We start from the raw sequence: 26,528 nt of genomic DNA on the forward strand, positions 1-26,528 counted from the left end.
TAGGGAAGGCAGAAGGTGTAGACAAATATACATATGTACACACACGCACCTATCTTTACGGAATGTAAAAAGGAGGTTGTCTGAACCAATCAGGACCGCAACATTTTGCTTGAATTTACTATAGGTATTAAAAGGTGCCATAGGTAGGATTGGGAAGATCCAGGACTTAACCAAAAAATTTGAACATCGACAACTTCTCAGTCCCTCCCCCCTTTCCGCTAAAGCCCAAAATAGTCTCCTAAGCCCCTCCCCCCACAATGGAGAATCAATGCGTGTGCATGAGCAGTGATTGACATGCAGTTAGACACCCCGCCTGGCCCTGATTGGTGCATCTGAACAGAGAGCTGTGGATTTTTGCAAATCGCACTACAGGCTGTAGGTGGTGCCAGAGGAGCCGGATTTTTTTTTTTTTAAATGACCTGCTTCTTGTAGTTCTACTGGAACATAGGGTCAGTTTCAGCAAATATGACAGAAAGTTAGTTTTATAAGTCTTACCTACTGCCCCTTTAATAGCCACAAGTAGCTGAAAGACAAAACTATAAATAGGGGGGGGAAATGAGTGGGCTGCATAGGTCAATAAGGAGAATATTAGCGCACTACTCACTTGTCAATCATAGTCTTGAAGTCCAAGACACCTGCGGTCAGTTTGGCAGCAAACCTAAACAGAGAAAGCAGGATCCGTTAACTTCTATTCTGAGGTTGGTAAAATGATGGAAATACAGTTAGTGTCTAAAAATGTTACCAGTGAACTTTCTGAATACATCACAGTTAAAAACGAATCAAGGCACAGTGGAGCAGCATGACTTGGAAAATACAGTATGTGGTGGAAATATGTAGCAAAAATAGTGAAACATACTGTATTAGAGTAGAGTCATTTTTGTTTTGTTATATAAAGAATAATGTAGAGAAGTGATAATTGAATTGGTGGGGCCAAACCATTCATGTATATGCATCTACTTCAACATTAGCCTGGTCCTACCAGACTCTGGTCCATTTCATTTGTCCAGAGAGTCTGGCCTCTCTCCATTGACAAGTGTTAACTTCCTTGAAGGCGGGTACTCTGTTGAAGTTTAAACTATTGGATCTGCCCAGAGCCACTCTGGATCTGCCAGAACCAATCGCTAACGTTTGGTCGTGACGTCGGCTTAGCATCGCTAGCGTTCGCCTTAGCCAACTCCTTCACCACTAACGGAGCGAGCTGGAAAATCTAACTGTTCCCGAACATCATGGCCCCCAACACAACTCAGCAGAGATTGTTCTTGCTCGGGCTTTAACTTCTGGATATTCAGCAGCGTTGCCACAACGGACAGAATGGCTTCGCTCGCATCTTTTTCCGCCGCCATTACGGAACTACAACTCAAACTAGCGCACAACCTCAACGTCATCGTTCTCAGCCACTCCCTCTGTTCGCTGATTGGACCGGTAAAGATTTGACCGGAGAAAACCTGTGAATAAACCACAAACCCAGATGGAGTACTGAAGGAAAATGAAAATTGAGCGGAAGTACGTAGGAGGGTGGAGCTCTTGTATTGCAAACAGTGCTGGGCAGTAGCATTACTAGTTTAGCGTCGCCGTTTAGCCGTAGTAGCTAAGGTCATTTATTGATCAAGTAACTTTGCGGTACTGTCCACACAAGCTACATTTTCCCAGGCATTTCTGAAGCTTAGCGCATCTGTGCTTTCTGCTGCGGTCTGAAATAAAACTGCTTAGAATCACCGCCAAACACAGAAATCTTTGTCATATACACGGATGTATAAAAAAAAAAATAAAAAAAATAAAGAGTCTAACGTTAGCTTCAGTGTAGTGAAGCTTCATTTAATGTAGAGTAACTGGTAGCTCACTAAACTTTCCAAGTAGCAGCCCAACAATAATAATATAAGCAATATGATTAACATAATAGGTTTGTTTATAAACAAACTAGCTGAGCTGCTAGTGTCTGACAGCAATTTACTGCCGGGCCATGATAAAGATATGAACAAGATCACATTTCATCAGCGCTGGGAGGGGGAACAGCGCATACTGCGTTTGTTTACTAGAAAGTTCATGCGTTGTTTTGGGGTGACCAGATGCAGTTAGTCTCAAAGATTTTTTTAAATCACGAAAATCGGTTACACTTGAAGGTATCTACATAAGAGTCGATTCAAAAACGCTTTTGCACACCTCTTTTTTGGGCCAGGTGCGTCGGAAAAGGCAAAGGTTACCAGCAACACTGGTTGAAGAAGTCCTGCACACTGTCCATTACGCATGCAAATACTTTATTTCACAATGTTTCCGTCACACAGACCTTCCTCAGGTGAAGTCACATCTACAATCCACATAAGAGTGACATGACACGGTCATGAACGTGTCATAAACATTATAAACGTTTATGACATAACTCTTCTTTTAGTAAGTGTCATTCAGTTTTTGTCATGACAAGTTATGGTTAGGCTTCATGTGTCATGACAGTGTCATGTGTTCATGACAGTGTCATGTCACGCTTATGCAGATACCTTCAAGTAAAGTGTTACCCGAAAATCTTTTAAACTCACCGATGTCGATATAAAATGAAGACATAGATAAACATAGACACAAAATATTTTCAGAAACACATTTCGGTGAACTCTTTTCGTAAAATAAGAGAACGTTTCCAATCGAGCTGCTTGGTTGGTCTGTTTTGAAATGCGGGAGCAGACAGCCCATGAGTCAAGCGTTCGTCCAGTCAGGTGCAGCCATCGCGGTTGTAGGAGGGCCTACTTGCTTGTCGGTGGTCATTCAAGAGAAAATAGGCTTGTTCGAGATGAGCCAGGCGGAGATCACCGCCCAATGCATGCCAGTTAGATTTGTGCCCTCACGAGATCAAGGCGGCCGCAGGTTTGAGACGCAGGCAGCGCAGTTGCTTATCACCGACTGCAAGACCCAGGCAGACCCAGGGGCATGCTGGGGAACGCCTGGCTCTCAGCTGATTGGTTCAGAATCGACCCAACATGATGACGTTTTGTATAAACTCTATTGTTTTTGAATTGGAGGGATTTTAACTGCTATTTGTCTGATTTAAAGACTTATTGTGTACAGACCACATGTTGTGTGGCTGATAGTTACGTTTAGAAGTCAGAGAGACTAAATCTGTTCAGATTACAGATCATCTACAGTCTGTTTAATAACATCAGCAACAGATCGCATGTAGAGCATTTTGACAACTACTCTGTCATAATAAAAACAACTGGAGACTGTGTACAAGCTGAGATATGTGTCTGATAACATTTTATTAAATTGTAACCGGACCTAACAGGATGGGAGTGTTTCTGTGACTTCCTGTTCAGCCTGGAGGCTGCTGGAAACTGTCCGGTTTAATGTTTACACCGTCCAGAGCTTAGTAAAAACCTAGCTGACTGGACTGTGGCTGATATTCCTGACATCTTAAAAGTTGTCTGTTTGTTTGTGTGTATGTGTGATCACCTTATTTGTCCCTGCTTATCACTGAAGTTCATGCGGGGCAAGACCAACCCGGGACTTGAATGAACCACCACAGGCAACCGGTAATCGAGGTAAGCAACCAGCACCCACCACTCTGACAACTACAGAGACACCGAGACAAACAGATACAGACACAAGTCAATAACAGATCGACATAGGAGTGGAATAATACCGTTTATTAAAAAGGGAAGAAGTCAAATGTTAGTGGGTTTGCAATGAAATTGTGTTGAGAACGAAAGCAAACAAGTTGTGTCAGGGAAGTAAGTTATACGTTTCCCTGATCACAATACTTGTGTCAGACTCTCACCCAGTTCTCCGTGTTCTGTGCTCTCTTTTCCAGGTTCCTCTGAAGTCTCTCTCCAACGCCTCCTGCTTTCTGAAACTCGTCCACCAGCTCTCGAGTTTGCTTCAGCTCATCCACCTCCAAAATGGGCTCCAGGGCGCGGACGTAGCGCTCGCAGGTCTGCTGCAGGGGGGGGACAGGCAGACTGGGCAGTCCCTTCTGGTGGGTCAGGTATCTGCCAGAGACCCGAGCCACTGATACGGGCTTCACCAAGTGACAGGGCTTCATTAAGCCACAGGGTTTCGCCATCCCAACCTTTACACGACAGACAAGTGCACGTTAAATACATGTTTGTGCGGTCACTTGAAGTTGTTAAGTTGAAAGGGTGAATTGCTCCAGTGACTGAATAAGTGTAATGAAAAAAAAGAAAAAGAAAAAAACAACATGATGATTGGATGTCCCATAAGTTTCTCCAGTTATATAAAAAGGACAAAACTGAGACAATTATTTTTGGTGCCAAAAATTAACAATCACGTGTTAGTGCTCATCTTGAAGCCCTAATGTTTAGGAGCTCAAACCATGTCCGGAATCTTAGTGTAGTTCTGGACTTAAATTTCAAAACCCACATCAACAGAATTACAAAATTAGCCTACTACTGTCTAAAAAAAACATAGCAAGACTTAAAGGACTCATGTCTAGACAGGATTTAGAGAAACGTGTTCATGCATTTGTTTTAAGCAGACTTGATTACTGTTAACAGTGTCTTTACAGACAAATTCAGACAAAAAATCCATCAGGCAACTGCAGCGTATTCAGAACGTTGCTGCTCGAGTCCTCGCTAAATCTAGGAAATTTGGACACATCACTCCTGTTCTTAGAGCCTTGCACTGGTTTGCTATGAGTCATAGAATTGATTTCAAAATATTGTTATTAACTAACAAAGCACTGAATGGTTTGGGACCAAAATAGGTGTGTGACATGCTGTTCCGTTACGAGCCATCCAGAGCTTTAAGGCCGGTTACACACTGGGTGCGTGGCGTGAGCGTGTCAGCTGCGTGGCGTGTCCGTTTATATTTCGACTCCCATGTTAACAGGTTAGAGCTTACACACTGCCGGCGTGAGACGCGCGTCTCAGGCGCGGCTCGAGCCACGCCGAAAACGCCTGCTAGAAATAGAACCGACGCCTATTTTTCATGCGACACGCAAGCGTGTTGGAAGCGTTTCCAGGCAAAATAGAATAGGAAAAGATGTTTATATGTCGTTTAGACACGAATACATAATTCATAAATGACATGTTAATGTTTGAAAGTCTATAGATTTTTTTTAAATAAATGCAGATATAAATGTAATTAAAAAAAAATAATTTTAAAATAGATTTTCTAATATTGCACCTGTCAATACAGAACGAAATATTCTGAAGAATATTTTGCCGTCAATAGTGCCGATAATTGCTGTAATCAGATCAGTATATACAGTGCCTTGCGAAAGTATTCGGCCCCCTTGAACGTTTCGACCTTTTGCCACATTTCAGGCCTCAAACATAAAGATATAAAACTGTAATTTTCTGTGAAGAATCAACAACAAGTGGGTCCCAATTATGAAGTGGAACGAAATTCATTGGCTATTTAAAACTTTTTTAACAAATAAAAAACTGAAAAGTGTGGTGCAAAATTATTCAGCCCCTTTACTTTCAGTGCAGCAAACTCTCTCCAGAAGTTCAGTGAGGATCTCTGAATGATCCAATGTTGACCTAAATGACTAATGATGATAAATAGAATCCAGCTGTGTGTAATCAAGTCTCCCGTATAAATGCACCTGCTCTGTGATAGTCTCAGAGGTCCGTTAAAGCGCAGAGAGCATCATGAAGAACAAGGAACACACCAGGCAGGTCCGAGATACTGTTGTGGAGAAGTTTAAAGCCGGTTTGGATACAAAAAGATTTCCCAAGCTTTAAACATCCCAAGGAGCACTGTGCAAGCGATAATATTGAAATGGAAGGAGTATCAGACCACTACAAATCTACGAAGACCCGGCCGTCCCTCTAAACTTTCAGCTCATACAATGAGAAGACTGATCAGAGATGCAGCCAAGAGGCCCATGATCACTCTGGATGAACTGCAGAGATCTACAGCTGAGGTGGGAGACTCTGTCCATAGGACAACAATCAGTCGTTATACTGCACAAATCTGGCCTTTATGGAAGAGTGGCAAGAAGAAAGCCATTTCTTAAAGATATCCATAAAAAGTGTCGTTTAATGTTTGCCAAAAGCCACCTGGGAGACACACCAAACATGTGGAAGAAGGTGCTGTGGTCAGATGAAACCAAAATCGAACTTTTTGGCAACAATGCAAAACGTTATGTTTGCGCGCAAAAAAGCAACACAGCTCATCACCCTGAACCCACCATCCCCACTGTCAAACATGGTGGTGGCAGCATCATGGTTTGGGCCTGCTTTTCTTCAGCAGGGACAGGGAAGATGGTTAAAATTGATGGGAAGATGGATGGAGCCAAATACAGGACCATTCTGGAAGAAAACCTGATGGAGTCTGCAAAAAACCTGAGACTGGGACGGAGATTTGTCTTCCAACAAGACAATGATCCAAAACATAAAGCAAAATCTACAATGGAATGGTTCACAAATAAACATATCCAGGTGTTAGAATGGCCAAGTCAAAGTCCAGACCTGAATCCAATCGAGAATCTGTGGAAAGAACGGAAAACTGCTGTTCACAAACGCTCTCCATCCAACCTCACTGAGCTCGAGCTGTTTTGCAAGGAGGAATGGGCAAAAATGTCAGTCTCGATGTGCAAAACTGATAGAGACATACCCCAAGCGACTTACAGCTGTAATCGCAGCAAAAGGTAGCGCTACAAAGTATTAACTTAAGGGGGCTGAATAATTTTGCACGCCCAATATTTCAGTTTTTTATTTGTTTAAAAGGTTTGAAATGTCCAATAAATTTCGTTCCACTTCATGATTGTGTCCCACTTGTTGTTGATTCTTCACAAAAAATTACAGTTTTATATCTTTATGTTTGAGGCCTGAAATGTGGCAAAAGGTCGAAAAGTTCAAGGGGGCCGAATACTTTCGCAAGGCACTGTATATTTATGTTTAACATGGTATTTCATTGTATCAATGGGAAACCTCCATGTGTCCAGACAAGGCTAGCAGCAGCAGTGCCGCATCAGACACGTTTCTGGTGTGTAAAGGAAAAATCCACGCAGCTGACACGCAACAGAAACGCCACGCTCACGCCACGCAGCCAGTGTGTAACCGGCCTAAGATCCTCTGGGAAAGGCCTACTCACCATCCCCAGGCTCAGCACGAAACACGCAGAAGCAGCTTTTAGTTTTTTTTTTACGCGCCTCGAGTTATGGAATAAACTTCCTGAACACTTACGATCTGCCCCAAATCTGTGTCCTTTTAAATCAAGATTTTTCTGTTTTAAGTCACGTTGCTTTTCCTGAGGTCATTTAGAGACGGTTATTCCTACACTTCTATGTAGGCCTGTGACAATTATTACATCATTGTTAAACTGTCAATTTCTTTTTACATAATCGCTGTTTCTTTGTTTAACGGCAATTAATTGCTAACATTAGCTAAGGTCTTAAGGCGTAATGCTGGTAATTGTTGATTTTGTATAGATATGCCAAATTGTAATTATATAAAGTGATTATTGGTTTGACTAAATATTTTTATTATTAGTATTATTATTTCAAGTTAGTTGTTGACACTACACTTTTTTTTTTTATAAAAAGGCATGGTTTACATCCTAGGCTGTGTCCTTGTTTTATTACATTATCTAGGTCACGACAGGGATATAACCAAAAGATGTATCCTGGGATTCGTTTAAAACTTAGATTTTTTTTAAGTAATAAATACATAACTATTTCTGACTATTTTGACTGAAAGAGACAATTATATTGTTAACTGCAATTATTTCTGAGAACAATGAATTGTACAGCAACATTTGGAATTGTTACAGCTCTACTTCTATGCTTTTTAAGACTTTAAAATGTACGGTTTGTTTTGCTTTGTTTTTATGATTGTTGAATTTGATGATGTATTTGCTCTGTATGTGTCTGCTTATGTAAAGCACTTTAAAAATTGCCTTTGTGTATGAACTTGTGCTATATAAATAAATTGGCTTGCCATTTCCCCAGTCAACAGTGAAAAATAACTAAGTGACTTTCTGGGAGAGGCTGCTCTTTGATACCACTATTTTTCCAGATTATCAAAGTTATTTTGTTGTCAAAGAGGGAAGCTGTTGTAAAATATTTCATCACCTGCACCTAAAATGACTCCTTCTGTTAGTCAAAAGTGAAACATAATTATTAAGTAGTCCAGGCTTGGGCCATTGTATACATTTCCAAACCGATTTGATATTAAGCCAAACACCGGACCAGACTGCTACAGCATACCACATTTTACCACTAGTTTACCACTCGCACTTGACTTAGCCACTCCGAGTGAGACAGAGTGTAGGGAATCCAGTCCACTTGGTGGCTGTAATGCACCTGTCGGCCATGACTTATGTGATCTAATCTTATCTAAGCAAACTAATCAATGAGTCAAAAGGTCTTTAGTTGCACATTTGAGAACAGGAATCCATCCTCTGGCCCTTCAGGTTGGCAGATTTTAAAACATGTGGGAATTAGGACAGGTGTAGAATTAAATCACATTTCCTTCTGTATTGTCCTCATTATGATGGGTTAAGAATATATATATTAAAATGAAAGGTCTGTTCAAAATCCAGAAACTTTTTGGTTAATTTTAATGCAGTTTCTTAAGCTTGGGAAAAAAAGTCATTATTGATGCATGACACAATAATGATAAAACTAATCAAATCATATAGGAACCGAACTGCTTCTGGAATGTGTTGGTTTTACACCAAACTCGGTTGCAGACCTTTGTCCACAGGGCAATCACTTCTCAGAATATGTGACGACATGTCGCCGGTAGAGCGCAGTCTGTACTCATTTTCATTACGGAAAAATATGTCAACAAAAGTACTAAGAAGTGAATGGCATAGATAAAACTAACAAAACATGTTCAAAGGCTAAGCTGAAAGGTTCCCATATGTTCCCATCTAACTGTTAAATGTTCTACTTTAAAGAATCTAACGATCAGGTGTAACAAAAAAGCAGAAGAATTTTAAGCAAGTCTCCTGCAACATGTTTCCGTTATCTTATAAAGTAGCGAAGCTGAATAATACGTATTAACTTTAGTAAAACTGAGTCTCAGTCAAGCTTGCCCTTTAGAGTCTTATCTATATTAAATCTTAGCTAACCCCAAAATAAACCTTTGACCCAGTTAGCTTTGCTAACTGTTCACTAACGTTACCGCTACTTCAGCTCATTACGAGCTAAGCTAGCAAACTCTGCTAACAGCTAGCAAACACTCCTTTACCACCGAGCGTTAGTTAGTTTTGCTAAGCGTTAACTGCTAAGTCTCCACAATCATATATTACGTTAATAAAATCAAGTTATCAAGTCAATTGTATAAATACGTGTCAATAACTTACGCTCTAGCTAGTTGACTTTTGGCCAGTGTAAACAAGCATAGTCAGGTGCGTTACTTACCATAGTTCTGCTGCAAATGCCCCACATTCTGCATTCAAAGAAACGCCCACAGACCACAGACTCAGGTCAGAGCAGTGCTCGAAGTCCAGCCTAAAAGCAGTAGCTTTTGGCTAACGCTAGGTATTTAGGTCGTCGGACCCACTGGAAACAAATTGGAGACAAATTGGAGACAAGCTGGAAGCACACTGACCTCACAACCGCACAGGTCGTCAGCTGCTAAACACAATAAGGTCAGGGTGAGGTTCTCTTAAGACGGGGTAGAGTTGTAAATGTACGGAAGAGGATTAGGGCCACTTGGGAAAATGCATTTGAGTTCCGACTTCATTAAACTACTACTACTACTACTACTACTACTACTACTACTAAACAAGACTAAATGGGGTTCATTCTGCATTTGACTACTTATATAGCTGATAATTCCAGTACATATTTGCTGATAATACTTTTGTGCTTAAGTAAGTAAGTAAAATATAGAATGCACGGCATTCATTCATGTATTTATTTTTAGTAGGCTACACAACCGTGACAACCAACAGAACCTGGGATGCCATTTATTTTTCGAACAGTTGAGGGCAGTAATGAGCCATGGCTGCTTTTATTCAGTCTGAAACCCGCGAAGGAGACTGAATGTTGGCCTCACCATGGCGGAAACACAACAACAGTCAGGTAACGTTAAAGCACAGCTCAATGCTGTTGCATAGCATTAGCAAGTTCTGTGTCGCTTTTGCTATCTTTTGGTAAACGCTAACCATGTTAGCAGGTACACCACTAGCTACATTGCCACATGTGGTGAATTTAACTAATTCACTTTACGTGCGCTAGATAAGCCCAGGAGGCATAACAGTTATCACTGCTGTCCTCAGGCAAAGCCACCCATATAACGTTAACGTCACATTTTGAAGTTTCTATTTGGGCTTGCGGGTTGCCTCTGTTGTTATGTACTTGTACAACTTGAAGTCGTGCTCTGTAATGCTTTATGACAATCGCTGTCAAACTCATATTACTACCTCAGTGGCTTGCTTCACTGTGGAAGGTGTTAGCTAGCACGTAGAGTGAATCGCAGGAGACAATTTGCAGTGTGACGTAGGCACCACAGCCGTTTACTCCTTTATTAATAAGTACAACATCAGGACAAAAAATGTTTTTAGAAGTTGTAGAACTGAATTATTCTACGCTTTACAAACGCAAACCAACCGTGCACAAAGACTGATACGACGAGAGGAGCCAAGTCTACTCCAGTAGTCACAGGAAACAATTAAAATATGAATTGTCAAAAAAATGACGCAGCATAGCCAAATATGTCATGTCAACTTCAGAAAACACATGGGTTCTAAATTTTTTATAGTGCAACTCAATAGCATCCATTTATAATACTTGTTCTGCCTGGTAAACATTCACGTTTACTCCAGTTTTGTAACACTGTGAAAAAGGAGAAATCTCAGATAGGGTGAATACTGAATTTACTATTTAAGAGAAAAGTTGCCAAAAACAAAATATCTGCTGCATAACTGAACTGGAATTATCTCTGAAGTCTGTCTCTTTCTAAACTATTTAGGATCCACCCCTGAGGATGAAGCACCTCAAGTCCCAGACAGCGTCACCTACATGGTACCCAAGAAAGAGATCAGCATGGTGCCTGATATGGGCAAGTGGAAGAGATCTCAAGTAGGTTGCTGCCTGTGGCTGTGTGAACATGTTTCAAAACTCTCTGTTTTTGTCTGACTTTCCAAGTACCAAACCAGACAGAGAACAGGGTTTAGACATACCATGTAGGCCTGAATCTAATTCTGATTCTTCCTTTCGATTAGGGTTCTTATCCATTCTTGATTCCGATTCTTTGAGTGGTGGACTTGAAACGGGTCACATGCTTATTTCACAGATAAGAGGAACATTGTATTTACAGGTTTACCGGGCTTTTTCAACGTAAACGTTGGAGCGCCGCTTCATGTGCTCCGTGGCTGCAACGCAACAAGCGCCTGATAGTACTGTGTTCGCTACGGAAACCAAATCTTGGGCATGTTAAATTCAGTTAATAATCAGCCTCCATACCCACTGGTTTCTTACAGATTAAAAGTAAAGTTGGCATTGAATTATTGTCTTTACAACAAAAATGGTTATCATCCACGGTTATCGGCTTTGTTCACACTTGTAGTTTGGTTTCTGTAGTTGTATGAAGGGGTGGTTATGATTTTTTTTTTTTTAAATACCAACAGTGGTGGAAGAAGTATTCATATCCTTTACTTAAAAGTACAGCATGTAACTTTTTAATGTTTCTGAAGCTCTGTCATTTTTCATACAATGATCTTAAATGACCTCTTAAAGCAAACAAGACTAACAGTGAAAAGTATGGTGTTTTTATGTAGTTTTTAGTAAGGCCTCACAGAATGATTTGCGGCAGGTAGATGGCGCCACAGTAACACATTCTGATGGGTCACAGATTTCTTTCTTACACCGGAGAGCCTGTGTTCGGTATCCAGCCTTTTGAGCCAGGTAAAAGGAAGCAGGAGATTTCTTTTATATAGGCCTAATTGCATTTTAATGTTATTTTAGAAGTTATTTTAGAAGTTATGGCTGATACTGGGGCAGGGCCATCACAGAAAAGTAGGAAATTAAACGAACAACTAAAAAGGGAAAGACAAAAGGCGATAATGCGAGTCGATCGGGCTATCATCAGATGTAGACAATTATGGGATTGTAAAAAATTCAAAACCGACCCTGAAATGGCCCTCAGGTATGTAATATGTCTATTTCATGCATAAAATAACTTAAAAATGCACAATGTGGTTGTACGCCAGTAGCCTACATTAAATTATGTCCTCCTTCTATTTAGCGTGGACCCTTTTAGTACGTGTTTGTGTTAGCCTACTATTTTCGGGAACACTTTACTTGAAGGTATTGACATAATCGTGACATGACACTGTCATAACTATGACATGACACTGTCATGAATGTGTCATAAACGTTATAAACCACTCATAAACGTACATAACTTCTGTCATTAACTGTTATTCGGTTTTTGTCATGACAGGTGGACATTGTTTGGGTTGTCTTGATTATGACAAGTTGACATTAATCAAAGTGACATTACCAGAAATTGTCTTGGTCATGACAAGTTGACATTCAATTAGTTTGGGATGTCTTTGTAATGACAAGTTGACATTAACCAGGATGACCTTACCAGAGGATGTCTTTGTCATGACAATTTGACATTAAATTTCCTTGGAGTGTCCTTATTAAGACAACTCAACATTAAACAGGATGACATTATGTCAAGTTGTCATGACAAAGACAACTTCTGGTAATGTCATTCTGGTTAATGTCAAGTTGTCATTACAAAGACATCCCAAACTATTTAATGTCAACTTGTCATGACCAAGACAACTTCTGGTAATGTCACTTTGATTAATGTCAACTTGTCATAATCAAGACAACCCAAACAATCATTTGTCATTAATGACAAGTCATAAACGTTGATGACTTCGTTGACACGTACATGACAGTGTCATGTCATAGTTATGACAGTGTCATGTCACAGTTATGTCGATACCTTCAAGTAAAGTGTTACCCTATTTTCTTTCCCCTTGTCCCCCTGTACTTGTGTAAAGTGTCCGTGGGTTTCATGAAATGCGCTATATTAATCTAAGTTATTACGTTGGTTGCTACAAATCTCTTAATGCTTTGGCTCATGACACAGTGACAGTGATACCAGGTTTATGTCACGATTCATCCAAAGTAGACTAAGCTACACTGGAAATGCAACGATGCATCTGTAACTTATTCCTTTATTGTAAATGAAGGAATTTTTGTCCGAGCAAAACATTCATCGCAACTACATGACCTCCCGGTAACGGTAAAAAACACTACCGCTTTAGTCCAAAGAATCAACACAAACTGAAAGTTACATATAGACACTTTATGTAAAAGTACTAATACCACATTGTAAAAAATACTCTGTTGCAAGTAAAAGTCCTGCATTGAAAATGATGCTTAAGTAAAAGTATATAAGTATCATCAGGAAAATGTACTTATAGTATTAAAAGTAAAAGTGCTCAATGCAGAAAAATCCTCACACATTTTAGAAACTGGAATCGATCCAAATAGTTCTGTCAATCAACTAAGTTTTTAATCAGCTAATTATTTCAGCTGGACTTGTAGGCCGTTATATTGTTGAGTAGGTTATTTTCAATAAAGCGTGTTTTGTGTGCAAAAATCTTAACTTATAAAGTTACTAGGAACTTAAGCTGCCAGATGGAGTAAAAAGTACAATATTTCTCTCTGAAATGTAGCGGAGTAGAAGTAGAAAGTGGCATGAAAAGAAAAGACTCAAGTAAAGTACAAGTACCTCAAATTTATACTTAAGTACAGTACTTGAATAAATGTACTTAGTTCTACCACTGAATGCCAAGTAGATTAGTATTAAAACCTTGGAAAGTGATTGAAGTTATAAAGTTTCTGAAGTGCACGTGTGAAGAGTTTTTGTCTGATGTTACCCATCACTGTTGAACAATTGCCTCATCGTGATCAATATAAATTATGTCAAAATATTACTATAAATTAATATCATAATATTGATTTTAGTTTTTGTAGCAGTTCATCTGACTACACAACTTAATACATTCCAGTTTTCAACACCTCTCTCCCTCTTCCAGGCGTATGCTGACTACATGGGATTCGTTCTGACCCTGAATGAAGGTGTGAAGGGAAAGAAGTTCACATCTGAGTATAAGGTGTCCGAGGTATGTTGTCTTTTATAACTGTGGCTTCTAAAGCGTGACTTATGGTTCTGCGGAGGCTCCTCGCAGAGCTTTCACCGTAGCCTGTGTAAGTGGCATGAAGTTTATACTTGTGCGCTGGTGTGTTCGTCAATCCCTTAAGAGAATAGCAGGGCCGGCGTGTGTGCGTGCAACATTGTCCCATATCGCACATTTTCCTCATATCGTGCAGCCCTAGTGTACGTAACCTGTGATTGAAAAAGAGAGAGAGTGACACTGGCAATGCGCTCGTAGCAGACAGCTGTCGGCAGTGGGAGCGGAGAAGAAATTAGCAGTTAAAGGGATAATGTTGTATGAGGTACACTACCGGTCACTTTGAAATTTCCATTCCACTCCATTATTAATACCAGCTGAGATCAGTTGCATTGTTGTTGTTTTTTAACCAGGGCAGATTACATTATGTGCTTACATAACTGCAAAAGGGTTCTCCAATGTTTTCTCAGTTAGCCTTTTAAAATGATATGAGATTAGTAAACAGAATGTGCCTTTGGAACATTGGATGAATTGGTACTGATAATGGGCAATGTAGATATTGCATTAAAGATCAGCCACCCACTCAGATCAGATGGTATTCTGTCTATAATGGAGCGGAATGGAAATTTCTAGGTGACCCCAAACTCTTGACCGGTATTGTACATATCTGTAGTCAGCATATTAGTTACAGTAGATGGCACACCCCCAGTTTGGAAAAGCAGGCACGAGTACCAACACAGAAGCTAAGCATTGTCCTGCTTACTGCTGTTACTGTATATCCATCTCTGCTCTCTTCAAAGTCACCAGACTCCTTTTGAAGAATAGTAATTTTACCTCGCAAAACACGGGTGTTGCTGGTCTGCCGCTGCCTCCATGGGTTAGTTTGTTTATTTGCATTATTGTGTCACTTTGGTCAGGGTTTCCCCCAGGAAAGTTGTTAAAGCTAATAGGGTGTAGTTTCTGTTGCCCCCATGAGGAATTCTAATAGCCTAAATGACAACAACACTGTCGGCGCGTCCACATGACACAAGCTTTCCGTGATCGCGCACCACCCCCATGCCTCCACTCAGTGGCTAGGAGGCCACGGAGGAATAAAAAAACATGATGGACTCTTCAGAAGAGGTCATTATCTCGAGTTTCTGCGCGGGAAAGTCACCGGACGACCCAATCTTCTGAACATAGTCATACTGAGAAATCCAGAGAGAGTTGTGCGGAGCTGATAGTCTGAATTAGCTTTGTAGCAACTCATTTGGCAATGGCTTGAATGTAACGGATGTTCATTAATATCAAAAAGTTACACACTAAAGCTTTAAGCCCCTTTATTTATTTTTTATTTTTAAAGGTCCGAAGGGCGCCTGGTTAGCTCACCTGGTAAATATACAGAGGTTTACTCCTCGACACAGTGGTCGCGGGTTCGACTCCAACCTCTTACCCTTTGCTGCATGTCATTCCCCCCCCCCCCCCCTTTTTATGTCTTCAGCTGTCCTACGAATAAAGGCCTAAAATGCCCCAAAAAATCATCTTTAAAAAAATGCCTGCATTGGGACAGTCACAGACTGATAGCAGCATTAATGCAGAGCCCATTAGTTTCTGGACGGAATCGTGAAATTGAGAATTTAAAAAAGCTAAACGCAGATTCCATAGGGCCCTACATTAAAGCTTGATTTATGGTCCTGCGGAGGCTCCACGCAGAGCTTACGTAGCCTACGTAAGTGGCCTGAAGTTTATACCTGTGCGCTGGTGTGTGCGTCCAGCTGCCATGTGTGTTTGGGGAGTGGGCGATAGAGCGAGGGAGAAAGTGAGAGAGTGACAGCGATTAGCTTCAGAGCGAGTAGCGACTCTAGAGTCATAGTGAGAGAAACAAAGTGTCTCGCCTGTTCTTTCTGACCACGGTGGGAAATCTGGAGCAGGAAAAGTTAACCCTCTCTTTGATTCCTTGTTGTTTATGGAGAAGGATAACCAGGAAATGCAACGCTACCAAGCCACGGCCGAGCGACCTGAAGTTACACTTTTCGAGAGGTGCACATCAGGCTACGGCGTAAGGTCCGGCGTAAGGTCCGGCGTAGGGTCTGGCGTAGGTTCGTGTCTCCACGTACCTACGTACGTAGCCACGGCGTAGATTTTACGCAGAAGCATAAATCAAGCTTAAGTCTGTGCTAAAAGCTAACTGGAGATTTGAAAATGTGACTACGTATAAGTTTCCAACCGAGCCACCCCACTGCAACTGTAGTTCAAAAAACATTATTAAAAACAATTATTCCCAGAGACTTAGGCCTGGTGGGAGGCAACTTAGGCCTGGTAGACCACCAGGCTTTCAATACACTGGGGGAATCCCTGTTGGTGAATTCGAACTAACCCTTTAACAACAAAGTCACATAATAACACAAACAAACAAACCAAAAGAGGCAGTGTTCTGCGAGGTAAAATTACTGTTTTTGTCAAGGGAGAGCAGAGATGGATATAACAGCTAGAGTTTTAAATGGCCTTTGTTCGGTCAAAGTCTTTTCTGGCTTTATTGATCACTTAGCCACTGTAAGATCTGACCTGAGATCTGTCTCCTGCTGTCTCTGCTTGTGCTACCTGGATGCTCGTCTAATTAGTACTTGAGTTGTATATACAGTACATGATGGATGAAGCTGACACTACTCAAATCCTTCAGCAAGAGTTTAGTAAGTACGACATGAGCATGAAAAAACATTCTTGAGTTTGGTAATAGTAGTTGGAGTTAAGTTTTCTTTTGTCAATGCCCACTTAAAGCTTTAGTGTGTAACTTTTTGATGTTAATGAACATCCGTGACATTCAAGCCTTTGCAAAATGAGTTGCTACAAAGCTAATTAAGACTATCAGCTCCGCACAACTCTCTCTGGATTTCTCAGTAGGACTATGTTCAGAAGATCGTGTCCTCCGTGTCCTCCTTGGCTACTAGCAACTACATGGAGGTGGGGTGGGGGCAGTGCGTGATCACGGAAGGCTTGTATCATGTGGACGCACCAACAGTTTTGTTGTCATTACTTACAATTCCTAATGGGGGAGACAGAAACTATGCACTATAGCTTTACTTTTATCTGGATTTTCCATTTATCTACGAGCTGCAATCATGAGCCTCAAATTAATCACATTTTCATACTTTTCATTTGTCTGAGAACAGAAACCTATGTCGATGATTACCACTCAGTTGAAATTCTGCTACATTGAAACACAAAGTGATCACCGAAGGTTAGCCAACTAAGGCTCAGCAGAGTAAACCAGGCTGCGTCTGTCTGATTGCACCAACCACCCCTGACCTAAATATTCTTGTTTATCGTTTGCTCTTTATTCCTTTTTATACCCTTTAAAGTCATTGTGTGATAATGATAAGTATTAGTGTTACCTCAGTCACTGTTGTCTTGTGCGACAGACAGTGGAGAAGTTACTAGATCTTTTGGGGACTCTGGACCGGTGGATAGACGAGACCCCTCCTGTTGACCAGCCATCACGCTTTGGGAATAAGGCTTTCAGAACCTGGTACGCCAAACTAGACCAGGTTAGCGCACACACACACACACACACACACACACACACACACACACACACACACACACACAACACACACACACACACAACCTCCCTCCGTAGTATTTAATGACTTCAGTTCTTAAAACTAGAACTCGGGGGTTGTATTTGTTTGGTAGTTGAGTTCAAATCTTTGCACAGCATCGCTTACTGCACCTTTAACCCTTGTGTTGTCCTTCGGGTCCCAGTGACCCGAAGGACAACACAAGGATTATGTACTCCGTTTACTTTGTTGAGAATTGCTCTCTAAACAAGGGTTAATACAGCACCTTAGTTCTTGTTTGTACCGCATTTTGGTCAGCTTAAACTGTGTTTAAATGTGTTCTAGAAATAAACTTTACTTACTTACTTTACAAGAAACAGGGATTAGAGAGCAATTCTCAACAAAGTAAACGGAAGTACATAATCCTTGTGTTGTCCTTCGGGTCACTGGGACCCAAAGGACAACACAAGGGTTATGTGAACTGAGCACAACACTGTGGATCAGTCATGTCAGGCAGATACCTGATTATTAATTAGGTCGTTATCTGCACCAATGCATCCCTAAATGAGACTGTAACTATTCTCATTTTGAGAAAAGTCAAGTTGGGATTTTTTTTATGGGAATTGAAAGGAATTTTTAGGCATTAACAGTAAAAAACAGGAATTTTTTATAGAAATATATGTGGTACTTGCTCAGGCTGCAGTTACTATGTCATATGCAGATAGAAATAAACATTTTACTAAATCATAAGCAGACATAATTCATTTATTTGTCAAATACATAGACTGTCAAATGTGTCTTGTGGTGAGTTAGCTAGCTGGTAAGTTAACAAACATTGAAAGGTTCTTTCAAAATTTGAGCCATCAATGTGGGCTGTATGCAAACTCAGCGTTCAAAGTGAACAACTCATTTTACAAAAGAATGAATTGAAATAGATTAATTTAACCTCTTCAACATGGTCAACAGCTAGATAGCAAAAGGTGTGTACAAGTTATATATTGTGTACTTTGCTTAAGGCTACTATCTGTTGGTTAACTGAAATATCATAAAAAATATATTTACTTCAATGTCGTCCTTTGGCTCAGACAGTGAAGTAGTGTGCTGCACGTGAGATTGGAGAATGCGCTGTGTATTCAGTGCAAGTTACAATTCATTTAACCAGAACATGCCACATGACCTAGTATTGCTTTTGTGTATGTATCTTCCACCCAAATTAGTTCACTATTAAAAAGGTACAATTCTTATATTAAAATTGCTCAACATTTCCAAAATGCCCAAGCTTAACTCCCCTTGGAAAATTTCCTGGAAGTTCACGGACCCTTTGTAACCCTAATATCTCTCTGTGTGTAGGAAGCAGAGGCCTTGGTTTCAACAGTGCTCCCTGCTGACAAAATTGCTGCAGCTCCAGAGATAGCTGTCTATCTGAAAGAGTCTGTGGGGAATGCCACCAGGATAGACTATGGAACAGGTAATAGTGCTGTGCTAAATATGGCCCATGTGTACACACTGCTATAAGAATGTGGTCATATGTTGGCCAGACCACCTCCGAATGTGGTCTGAGTGATTGGATCTCAATGCGTCCTGGGTGCATTCACACCTGTACTAAGAGCTAGGGTTGGATATCGTTTGGGTTCTTTCCTTATACCGATGCAAAAACGATTGCAAAGGCCATATGGTCAAAATTAAATGATTTATTAAAAATGTAATAACTATAACTTATTCCACCAGTAAATTGCTGTTAAACAATTAAAAAAAGGGTATTTTACAATAACCTAGAATACACTCTGAGATTTACCAGTAAACGCACCATTTGTGTTGTTTATCTGACAGCAGCAGTGACCATAGTGCAGCTAGTTTGTGTCTTTAGCTGCAGACTGTTGTACGTCCTGCTGTTGGAATCCTTTCCAGAGAAATATCAACGTGACATCGTGACTTCACGTAAACATACACACCCACTTTCTTAAGCCAAGTGGCATGTTGTTTGTACGCATTTTGAGCTATCTGCGTGTATGACTACACTGTATACAGCGGACATAAACATACATGCCACTTGGCTTGTTATCGCCGCTTAGCATTTTATCTCGAGAAGAAAGTGACGGTTGAGTTAAGGAAACGTCAAACGCGGGTTTAGGAAAAGAAGAACCGGTTGGATTTAGTAAAGGAAGAAAGCGACCGTTGAGTTTAGGAAACGTGACACGCGGGTTGGGTTTAGGAAAAGAAGAAAGCGACGGTTGAGTTTGGGAAACGGGACACGAAGGAAACGTGACACGGGACACAATCCCCGGTCTCCTGGGTGAAAGTCCCGTATTTTACCCGTCCACCACCCCGACCTTTCATACTACTCGCTACGGCGTAAATTCACACGCCATCGCAAGGTAATGTAAGTCAATGGAGGCCAGTCGGCATTGATAAACACGCTAAAAAGCGGGTATCCCTCTTAATAACACGGCAATAATGGCATACAAATTGTAATTGTAATTGCGTGTCATACATACGCCATTTCACGTTTAGCCACCGTTGCCATATTAGCACCAGGTTTCGGTACCCAACCCTACTGAGAGCCGTCCACTCGTGATCGAATCGCTCATATCGGATTTTAATACCATGTGGAAATGGGGTATTAAACCCACACCAAACCTTTGAATATATATTTGTTCAGGTTTTGAAATAACTTTCTCTGAGATTTCTGGATCCTCCCCAATAAGAAGAGGTGAATGGAATTGACTCTGTGATGCTGTGTTCTGTGGATTATCTGCAGTATCAGGGACACGTTCTGGAGAGACATTGCTGTTGGATCTTTAAAATATGTTTAACTCTGTGAACTCCAGAAAGTCAAATGTGCAAGGCCAGATTATCTCTCAGACAATGGAGAAAATGTTTTGTAATTTTGGACGGACCGTTCAAACCTTAAAACCCACTCCATCATTATATGTGTACATGTAACCATTTTTGATCGATTGCCCAATCCCAACCGGCCTATCACAGCTCCGCTGTCCATAACTGTGGCGGGATCTGTCATGTCATGTTGAGAGATTATTACATAGCTGCTTTGTTGTTTGTTACATTTCAGAAGTGTGGAGCTTTCTGCAGATGATACCAAGTGTATCAGACTATTTACAGTACACAACACAGATACTGTAATATGTGTTTGGCCACCAGGCGGTGCAATGATGCACTGCAACTCAGAGATTTATAAAGGCAGCACACATTTAGTCCTGCAGCAGTGAAGCTGTAAGAAACACTAGACGAGGAAACAGATTTTGAGTTAAGCTTAAAAGAATACATGTCTTTTAAATGTTAAAAGTTCTTCTTTTGCAATATGTATAAATTTCCTTTACTGTAAATGTCCTTTCCTGCAAATCCGTTGCAAACTAGGTTGTAACCATGTTTAAAGCAGGAGTGCCATTTAAAGTAAACTAAAATGGATTCCTTGAAGCTTTAGCAAAGAGAACACTTGGACAAAAAACAGGCAGAAGTTAAGATAGTGGTGGTGGTATCATTAGAAGTATAATACAAACTTAAAGTAAACTAAAACATAATTCATAGTATCAGTAGTAATATGTAAAGTAATGGCTAAAAGTAAGATGTGGTAGCATTTGTTCGTCACTGTCAAATCAAAAAAGTTGCACTTGGTGAATTCAAATGAAGCAAAAATGGACTGCACACAGATCCTGTTCATGTTTGAAGAGCTTGAATGTGTGTGTATTTATCTTCTCAGGTCATGAAGCTGCGTTTGCTGCGTTCCTCTGCTGCCTCTGCAAGGTCGGAGCTCTCAGGGTAGATGATCAGCTGGCTATCGTTTTTCAGGTTTTTAACAAGTGAGCTGGTACCGCTGTGGTCTGCTTCAAACCTCTTGGTTTTTAAGTGTGCTGTTGATGAGCACTGTTCACACACAAAAAAAGACTACTTCCTGTCTCTGAGTCTATCTGAAAGTAAACATAGAATGTTTGGTAATATTGTATTATTGATTTGGGGTGGCAGTAGCTCGCAGTAGCTCAGTCTGTAGGGAGTTGGGTTGGGAAACGGAGGGTCACTGGTTCAAGTCCCCATACCGACCAACATATGGTGGTGGACTGGTAGCTAGAGAGGTGCCAGTTCACCTCCTTTGAGCAAGGCACCGAACCCCCAACTGCTCGGGGCGCCTGTTCATCGACAGCTGCAGCCCCCCTCACTCTGACATTAGTGCATTAGCTTAGCTGCTTATTTTATCTATAAACACTTGCTCAATTGAATTTCTAGATAATGTACATTTAGTATATCATTATTGCAAAACAAGATAGTGTAGATTATATCCACATCACTTATCTCTGTGTAGCTAGCGCAATGTTAGCTCAGCTGTTAATATTGATCAATTTCTATTCTGACATGCTGCGTGTGTTTACGGTGTGTTTTTACAGGTATCTGGCAGTGATGCGTAAGCTGCAGAAGACCTACAGAATGGAGCCAGCTGGGAGCCAAGGTGTGTGGGGACTGGATGACTTTCAGTTTCTGCCCTTCATTTGGGGAAGCTCCCAGTTTGTAGGTAAGAGCCTCACTACAGCATTAAGTCAAAATGATTTGTATCAGCTCAGTCTCACATTGCCAGACCAAAATATGTGCTCTGTTTCATTGGCATTTCTTTAAACCACTTACGCTCCCAGTGTGTTTTCACTGTAATGCTCAGTGAAATGTTGTTGTTTTTTTATTTATTTTTTTATTCTGTGTTGGTGGTGTTCTTTCTTTCGCTAGTCCAAATATAATTTGCTGTATATATACAGATTATTATTATTACGCTGTGTTGCTTTTAAAAAATTTGAATACAGTCATTTACTTTGCAAGTACTTTTGTGACTGCATTTTGTTGTGACACAGGTCTTAAATTTCATTCATAAATGTCTTTTAAAAAGGTCTTAAAAAGTCTTAAATTTGACATGTTGAAACCTGCAGAAATCCTGGATTAGCTAATCACATTCTTTCAAATTACAATTTGATTTGAAAAAGATGAATGGTTCAGCCCTAAACAAAACCAGGATGCAATACCATTTACGCTACTGTCGCATGACAAAAGAAAATAGTAAAAGACAAGTCTACTATGCCAAATGAAAGTCATTGCTGCAGTTCTGTTCATCCTGTGTAATGTGATCAAACATGACATTGATTCATGCACACATCTCTTTTTTTTCTTTTCTTCATTGACAAGAAAATAACATGCACAACTCTCATAGGGGAAAGTTAAATGCACATCAGTAGATGCAATAACAAATGTTGTCAATGTTCAAGTAAGAAAAGAATCACCCATGCAAAAAACAACAAAATAAAGAGGGGAATAACTTAAAAAAATCCCAATTCAAAAGCAAAAAGGCTGGAGAAGAACAGAAATCAAAATTTAGGAGCAGCATGAAAGGGAATTAATTAGGGTATTAATTAGTGCTGTCAGTTAAACGCGTTAACGGCTTTAACGCAAACCCATTTTAACGGCATCAATTTTTTTTATCGTGAGATTAACGTTCATTTTGGCCCAGCAAACTTTGTAGTTTTTTCACATGCTGTTGCAACAATGTAGTGACGTTAGAAAAACTACAACACCACACCGGATCTAGCTAGACCGGAAACAAAACAACAGGCACGCTGCACACACTTGTTTGCGCTTGCTTGCGAGCCAGCCAAAGAGTATTACATACCTGCAAACTAGTTGCTTTTCGACGAAAATCGCCATTTTGAATGGGGTCCGAGACCCGGTGCTAATACGGCACCGGTGCCTTAACGACCGTTATCTACCGGACCAAATAGCAACGCGGATTTCGGTGCCTTATTTAGGTGCCACTTAGCCTGCGCTTCTTTCTGATGCTCCGAAAACGGACGTTAGAGGGAACTGAAACATTGCCGCACAGGAGGCCAGTCAACACTACACTTAGCAGCAGGTAACGTTAGCCTACCGTTAGCTAGCAGCTGGATTAAACCCGGTTAAAATGTTTACAGCTAAACGGTGTAAAGTGTGTCTGTATTTCACTGGAGAGGACTCCAACACCGGACTGTAGCTGCCGTTGTCTGAAAAACACAGTCATGATGTTATGTTGCTCGCCTTGCCAGCCTCGTGCTGCATTCACTGTAATTGTAAAATACCATTTTCCCATCCAGTGGTTGTCTTCACAGTTTTGTGCTCCTTTTTTTTTTTTTTTTTAGATCAACTTTTTATTGTTTTATATTTTTGAAAAGACAAATACAATTGAACAAGGTGCTCCATTTATTTATTTCTATTTATATCTATCTATCTATCTCTCTCTCTCTCTCTCTCTTTTCGGTTCAGGCACCGTTTTAAAAGTATTGTATCATGTTGATGAGCATTAAAATGAGAAAAAATAATGGGACAAAAAGAAATCAAGGGACATTTAAAATAGATAAAAATGTCCTTATTAATCAAAAACAAGAATCTCCTAGATATGTCACTACAAATGTTTCTGTTTTTTCTGATTCAAATCCGTTTTCAGTGAGGAAAATAACAATTTAAAATCATTTATAAACCAAACAAAGGTAGGCTTAGAACATCTCCACTTACTGCAATGAATGTAATCATGTACACGTCTGTGCATCTCCACAGTGACCGCAGTTAATGGGAAGGTAAATGGGGACACCTGGTGGTGAACATGTGCACTTACAGCTCCTTCTCCCTTCAGATCACCCGACGCTGGAGCCTCGGCACTTCCTCGATGAGAGGGTGGTGAACGAGCATCAGCACGAGTACATGTTTCTGGAGTGCATCAAGTTCATAAATGAGGTGGGAAATGAAAGGCATTCACGCAAACTTTCACGTTTTAAACAAATGGAAATCACGTGTGTGTGTGTGTGTGTGTGTGTGTGTGTGTGTGTGTGTGTGTGTGTGTGTGTGTGTGTGTGTGTGTGTGTGTGTGTGTGTGTGTGTGTGTGTGTGTGTGTGTGTGTTACAAAATGATCTTTACCATAGTAGATTACTTACCTGTGGGATATATGTCTGATCACATGAAATAATATGTATAATACAGTACTACGGTTAAGTTTTTTTTGTGATTAACATTTTTTATTCATTATTTTAGAAACCTACAATTCGCAACACCCCCACCCCACTCGTCATCATCACCCACCCACCCAGACAAAAACTTACTTTCCCTATTTCCTAGTGTAGAAAAAAAACGCCACCACACTAAGTCAAGAAAACCCAGCATGCGGAAGCGCCGCAAATAGCCGTGAAGCGTAGGTTCGTGCCTGATCGCGCGCCTGGCTGTTCAAACCAGACACGCAGTTCTCCACACCGGTCACAGAGCGATCCTTCTCCTCTCCACTCTACAAATGTCTCCCCCTCCTCTCTGTGTGTGTGTGTGTGTGTGTGTGTGTGTGTGTGTGTGTGTGTGTGTGTGTGTGTGTGTGTGTGTGTGTGTGTGTGTGTGTGTGTGTGTGTGTGTGTGTGTGTGTGTGTGTGTGTGTGTGTGTGTGTGTGTGTGTGTCCGTCCATCGCTCTCTCTCTCTGTGTGCCTGATCACATGGCTCGCTGAGAAGTCCAGACAGCTAAAATCACCGTAGACCTGGGTGTTTTATTTTGAAATTGGTTTATTTTGTAAAGTATCCAGCTGCACTGTGGCCTTCCTGTGTGTGATTACCTGCCTGGCTTGACACATAAGCTCACAGAAGAAATAGAGGACAGATTAAATAAAATGGGCGGCGAAATGAAAATTTGATCGCACCAAATTCCTCCATCCAAATTTAATTTTCTGACATTTTAGAGACCAAACACTTATTGATTAATCGAGAAAAAAATCAACAGAATAATCAACTATGAAAATAATCGTAAGTTGCAGTCCTAGTTATGGGATATTTTCCTAATATCATGCAGCCCTAGTACTATGCTTTAAGTAGGCATTGGACTTATTTAGTTCTGATTTAGCTGTTGGAAATGAATGAGTCCACCTGAGCTCTGTCCAGGAAAAGGGCTCCGGGGTAAAGGCAGACGGATGGCGTAGTTTGAGTGCCAGAGCAGGAACCATGCGCTTTGTTTTTGGATTCGAAAGGAAAAGGAGTGGAGGAAAGTAGAAGAGGGCGTTGTTGGAGCAGCTACATCCTTTTCCTCCTTCCCACTCTGGGGCACTCCCTCCTTCCCACTTTTTCCTCCTCCTCTTCCTGCTGTTTGACCTCTCCCTCCTCCTCGCGGTCACTAAAGGATACTGCTGTTGTGTTGAGAAGGGAAGAAGTGCCTCCTTGGTTCTCCTCCTCAGTTACTCACATTTTTTCAAAATGAGATCATGCAATAGGTCTCTTGGTCATGATAAGCCTGATAAACTTTGGGCCAGCTTTGAAGAAGTGAAAAGTCTCCAGTCTTGGGTCAAATTGTAAACAATCAAGTCAAGCTAACTCACTTATCCACTTATAAAGAACAGGGCCCAGGTGGAAATGGGGTCCGATGGATATAACCTTGTCAAACAGTCAAACAGGCAGTGCTGTATTGCTGTGTCAAAGGTCCAGCTGGTCACCTGAGTATGCTTTGGTCTTTGAGCCAAATGGCTCATTTTGTTATAACAGAAGAGTTGAAAAGCAGAAACTGGTACGTCAAAATGTATCCGAATGAATGTTTGGTTCTAGAAGCTTAGTGGTGTTGTGACCTCCGGTGCTGGAAAAATACCATTTTTGACCACTAGGAGATTTAGTGTAGAGTAGCATTATCAGCTGAATAGCTTAGCGCAGTGGATCCAGTGATGTATCTAGGGGCGGCTGTGGCTAAGTGATAGAGAGGTCGCCTGCCAATCGGAAGGTTGGTGGTTCGATCCCTGGGCCTGCAGTTCCATGCCAAAGTGTCCTTTGGCAACCTTGGGCAAGACACTGAACCCCGAGTTGCCCCCGATGCTGCGCCATCGGTGTGTAAATGTGTGTGAATGTTTATCTGATGAGCAGGTGGTACCTTGTACGGCAACCTCGGCCACAG

At 40.9% G+C, this 26,528-nt stretch overlaps 2 protein-coding genes across 2 annotated transcripts in view; one reads left to right on the top strand and one right to left on the bottom strand.

The window, feature by feature from the left end:
• Positions 1-9,349, bottom strand: part of crata (carnitine O-acetyltransferase a) — a 29,775-nt gene extending 20,426 nt beyond the window's left edge. Inside the window, exons 1-4 of the mRNA XM_039779252.1 lie at positions 9,323-9,349; positions 3,764-4,054; positions 3,439-3,557; positions 605-658 (exon numbers count right to left, since the gene is read on the bottom strand). Of these exons, the coding sequence (XP_039635186.1) occupies positions 605-658; positions 3,439-3,557; positions 3,764-4,054; positions 9,323-9,349 (491 nt within the window). The remainder of the gene's footprint in view (positions 1-604; positions 659-3,438; positions 3,558-3,763; positions 4,055-9,322) is intronic.
• Positions 9,350-9,872: 523 nt separating this feature from the next.
• Positions 9,873-26,528, top strand: part of ptpa (protein phosphatase 2 phosphatase activator) — a 33,964-nt gene continuing 17,308 nt past the window's right edge. Inside the window, exons 1-8 of the mRNA XM_039779254.1 lie at positions 9,873-9,988; positions 10,878-10,987; positions 13,972-14,058; positions 17,466-17,591; positions 18,954-19,071; positions 21,322-21,421; positions 22,001-22,125; positions 24,256-24,356. Coding sequence (XP_039635188.1) covers positions 9,964-9,988; positions 10,878-10,987; positions 13,972-14,058; positions 17,466-17,591; positions 18,954-19,071; positions 21,322-21,421; positions 22,001-22,125; positions 24,256-24,356 — 792 coding nt within the window. The 5' untranslated portion in view covers positions 9,873-9,963. The remainder of the gene's footprint in view (positions 9,989-10,877; positions 10,988-13,971; positions 14,059-17,465; positions 17,592-18,953; positions 19,072-21,321; positions 21,422-22,000; positions 22,126-24,255; positions 24,357-26,528) is intronic.

The sequence above is a fragment of the Perca fluviatilis genome, chromosome 17 (genome assembly GCF_010015445.1).
Source record: "Perca fluviatilis chromosome 17, GENO_Pfluv_1.0, whole genome shotgun sequence".
NCBI classification, from domain to species: domain Eukaryota; kingdom Metazoa; phylum Chordata; class Actinopteri; order Perciformes; family Percidae; genus Perca; species Perca fluviatilis.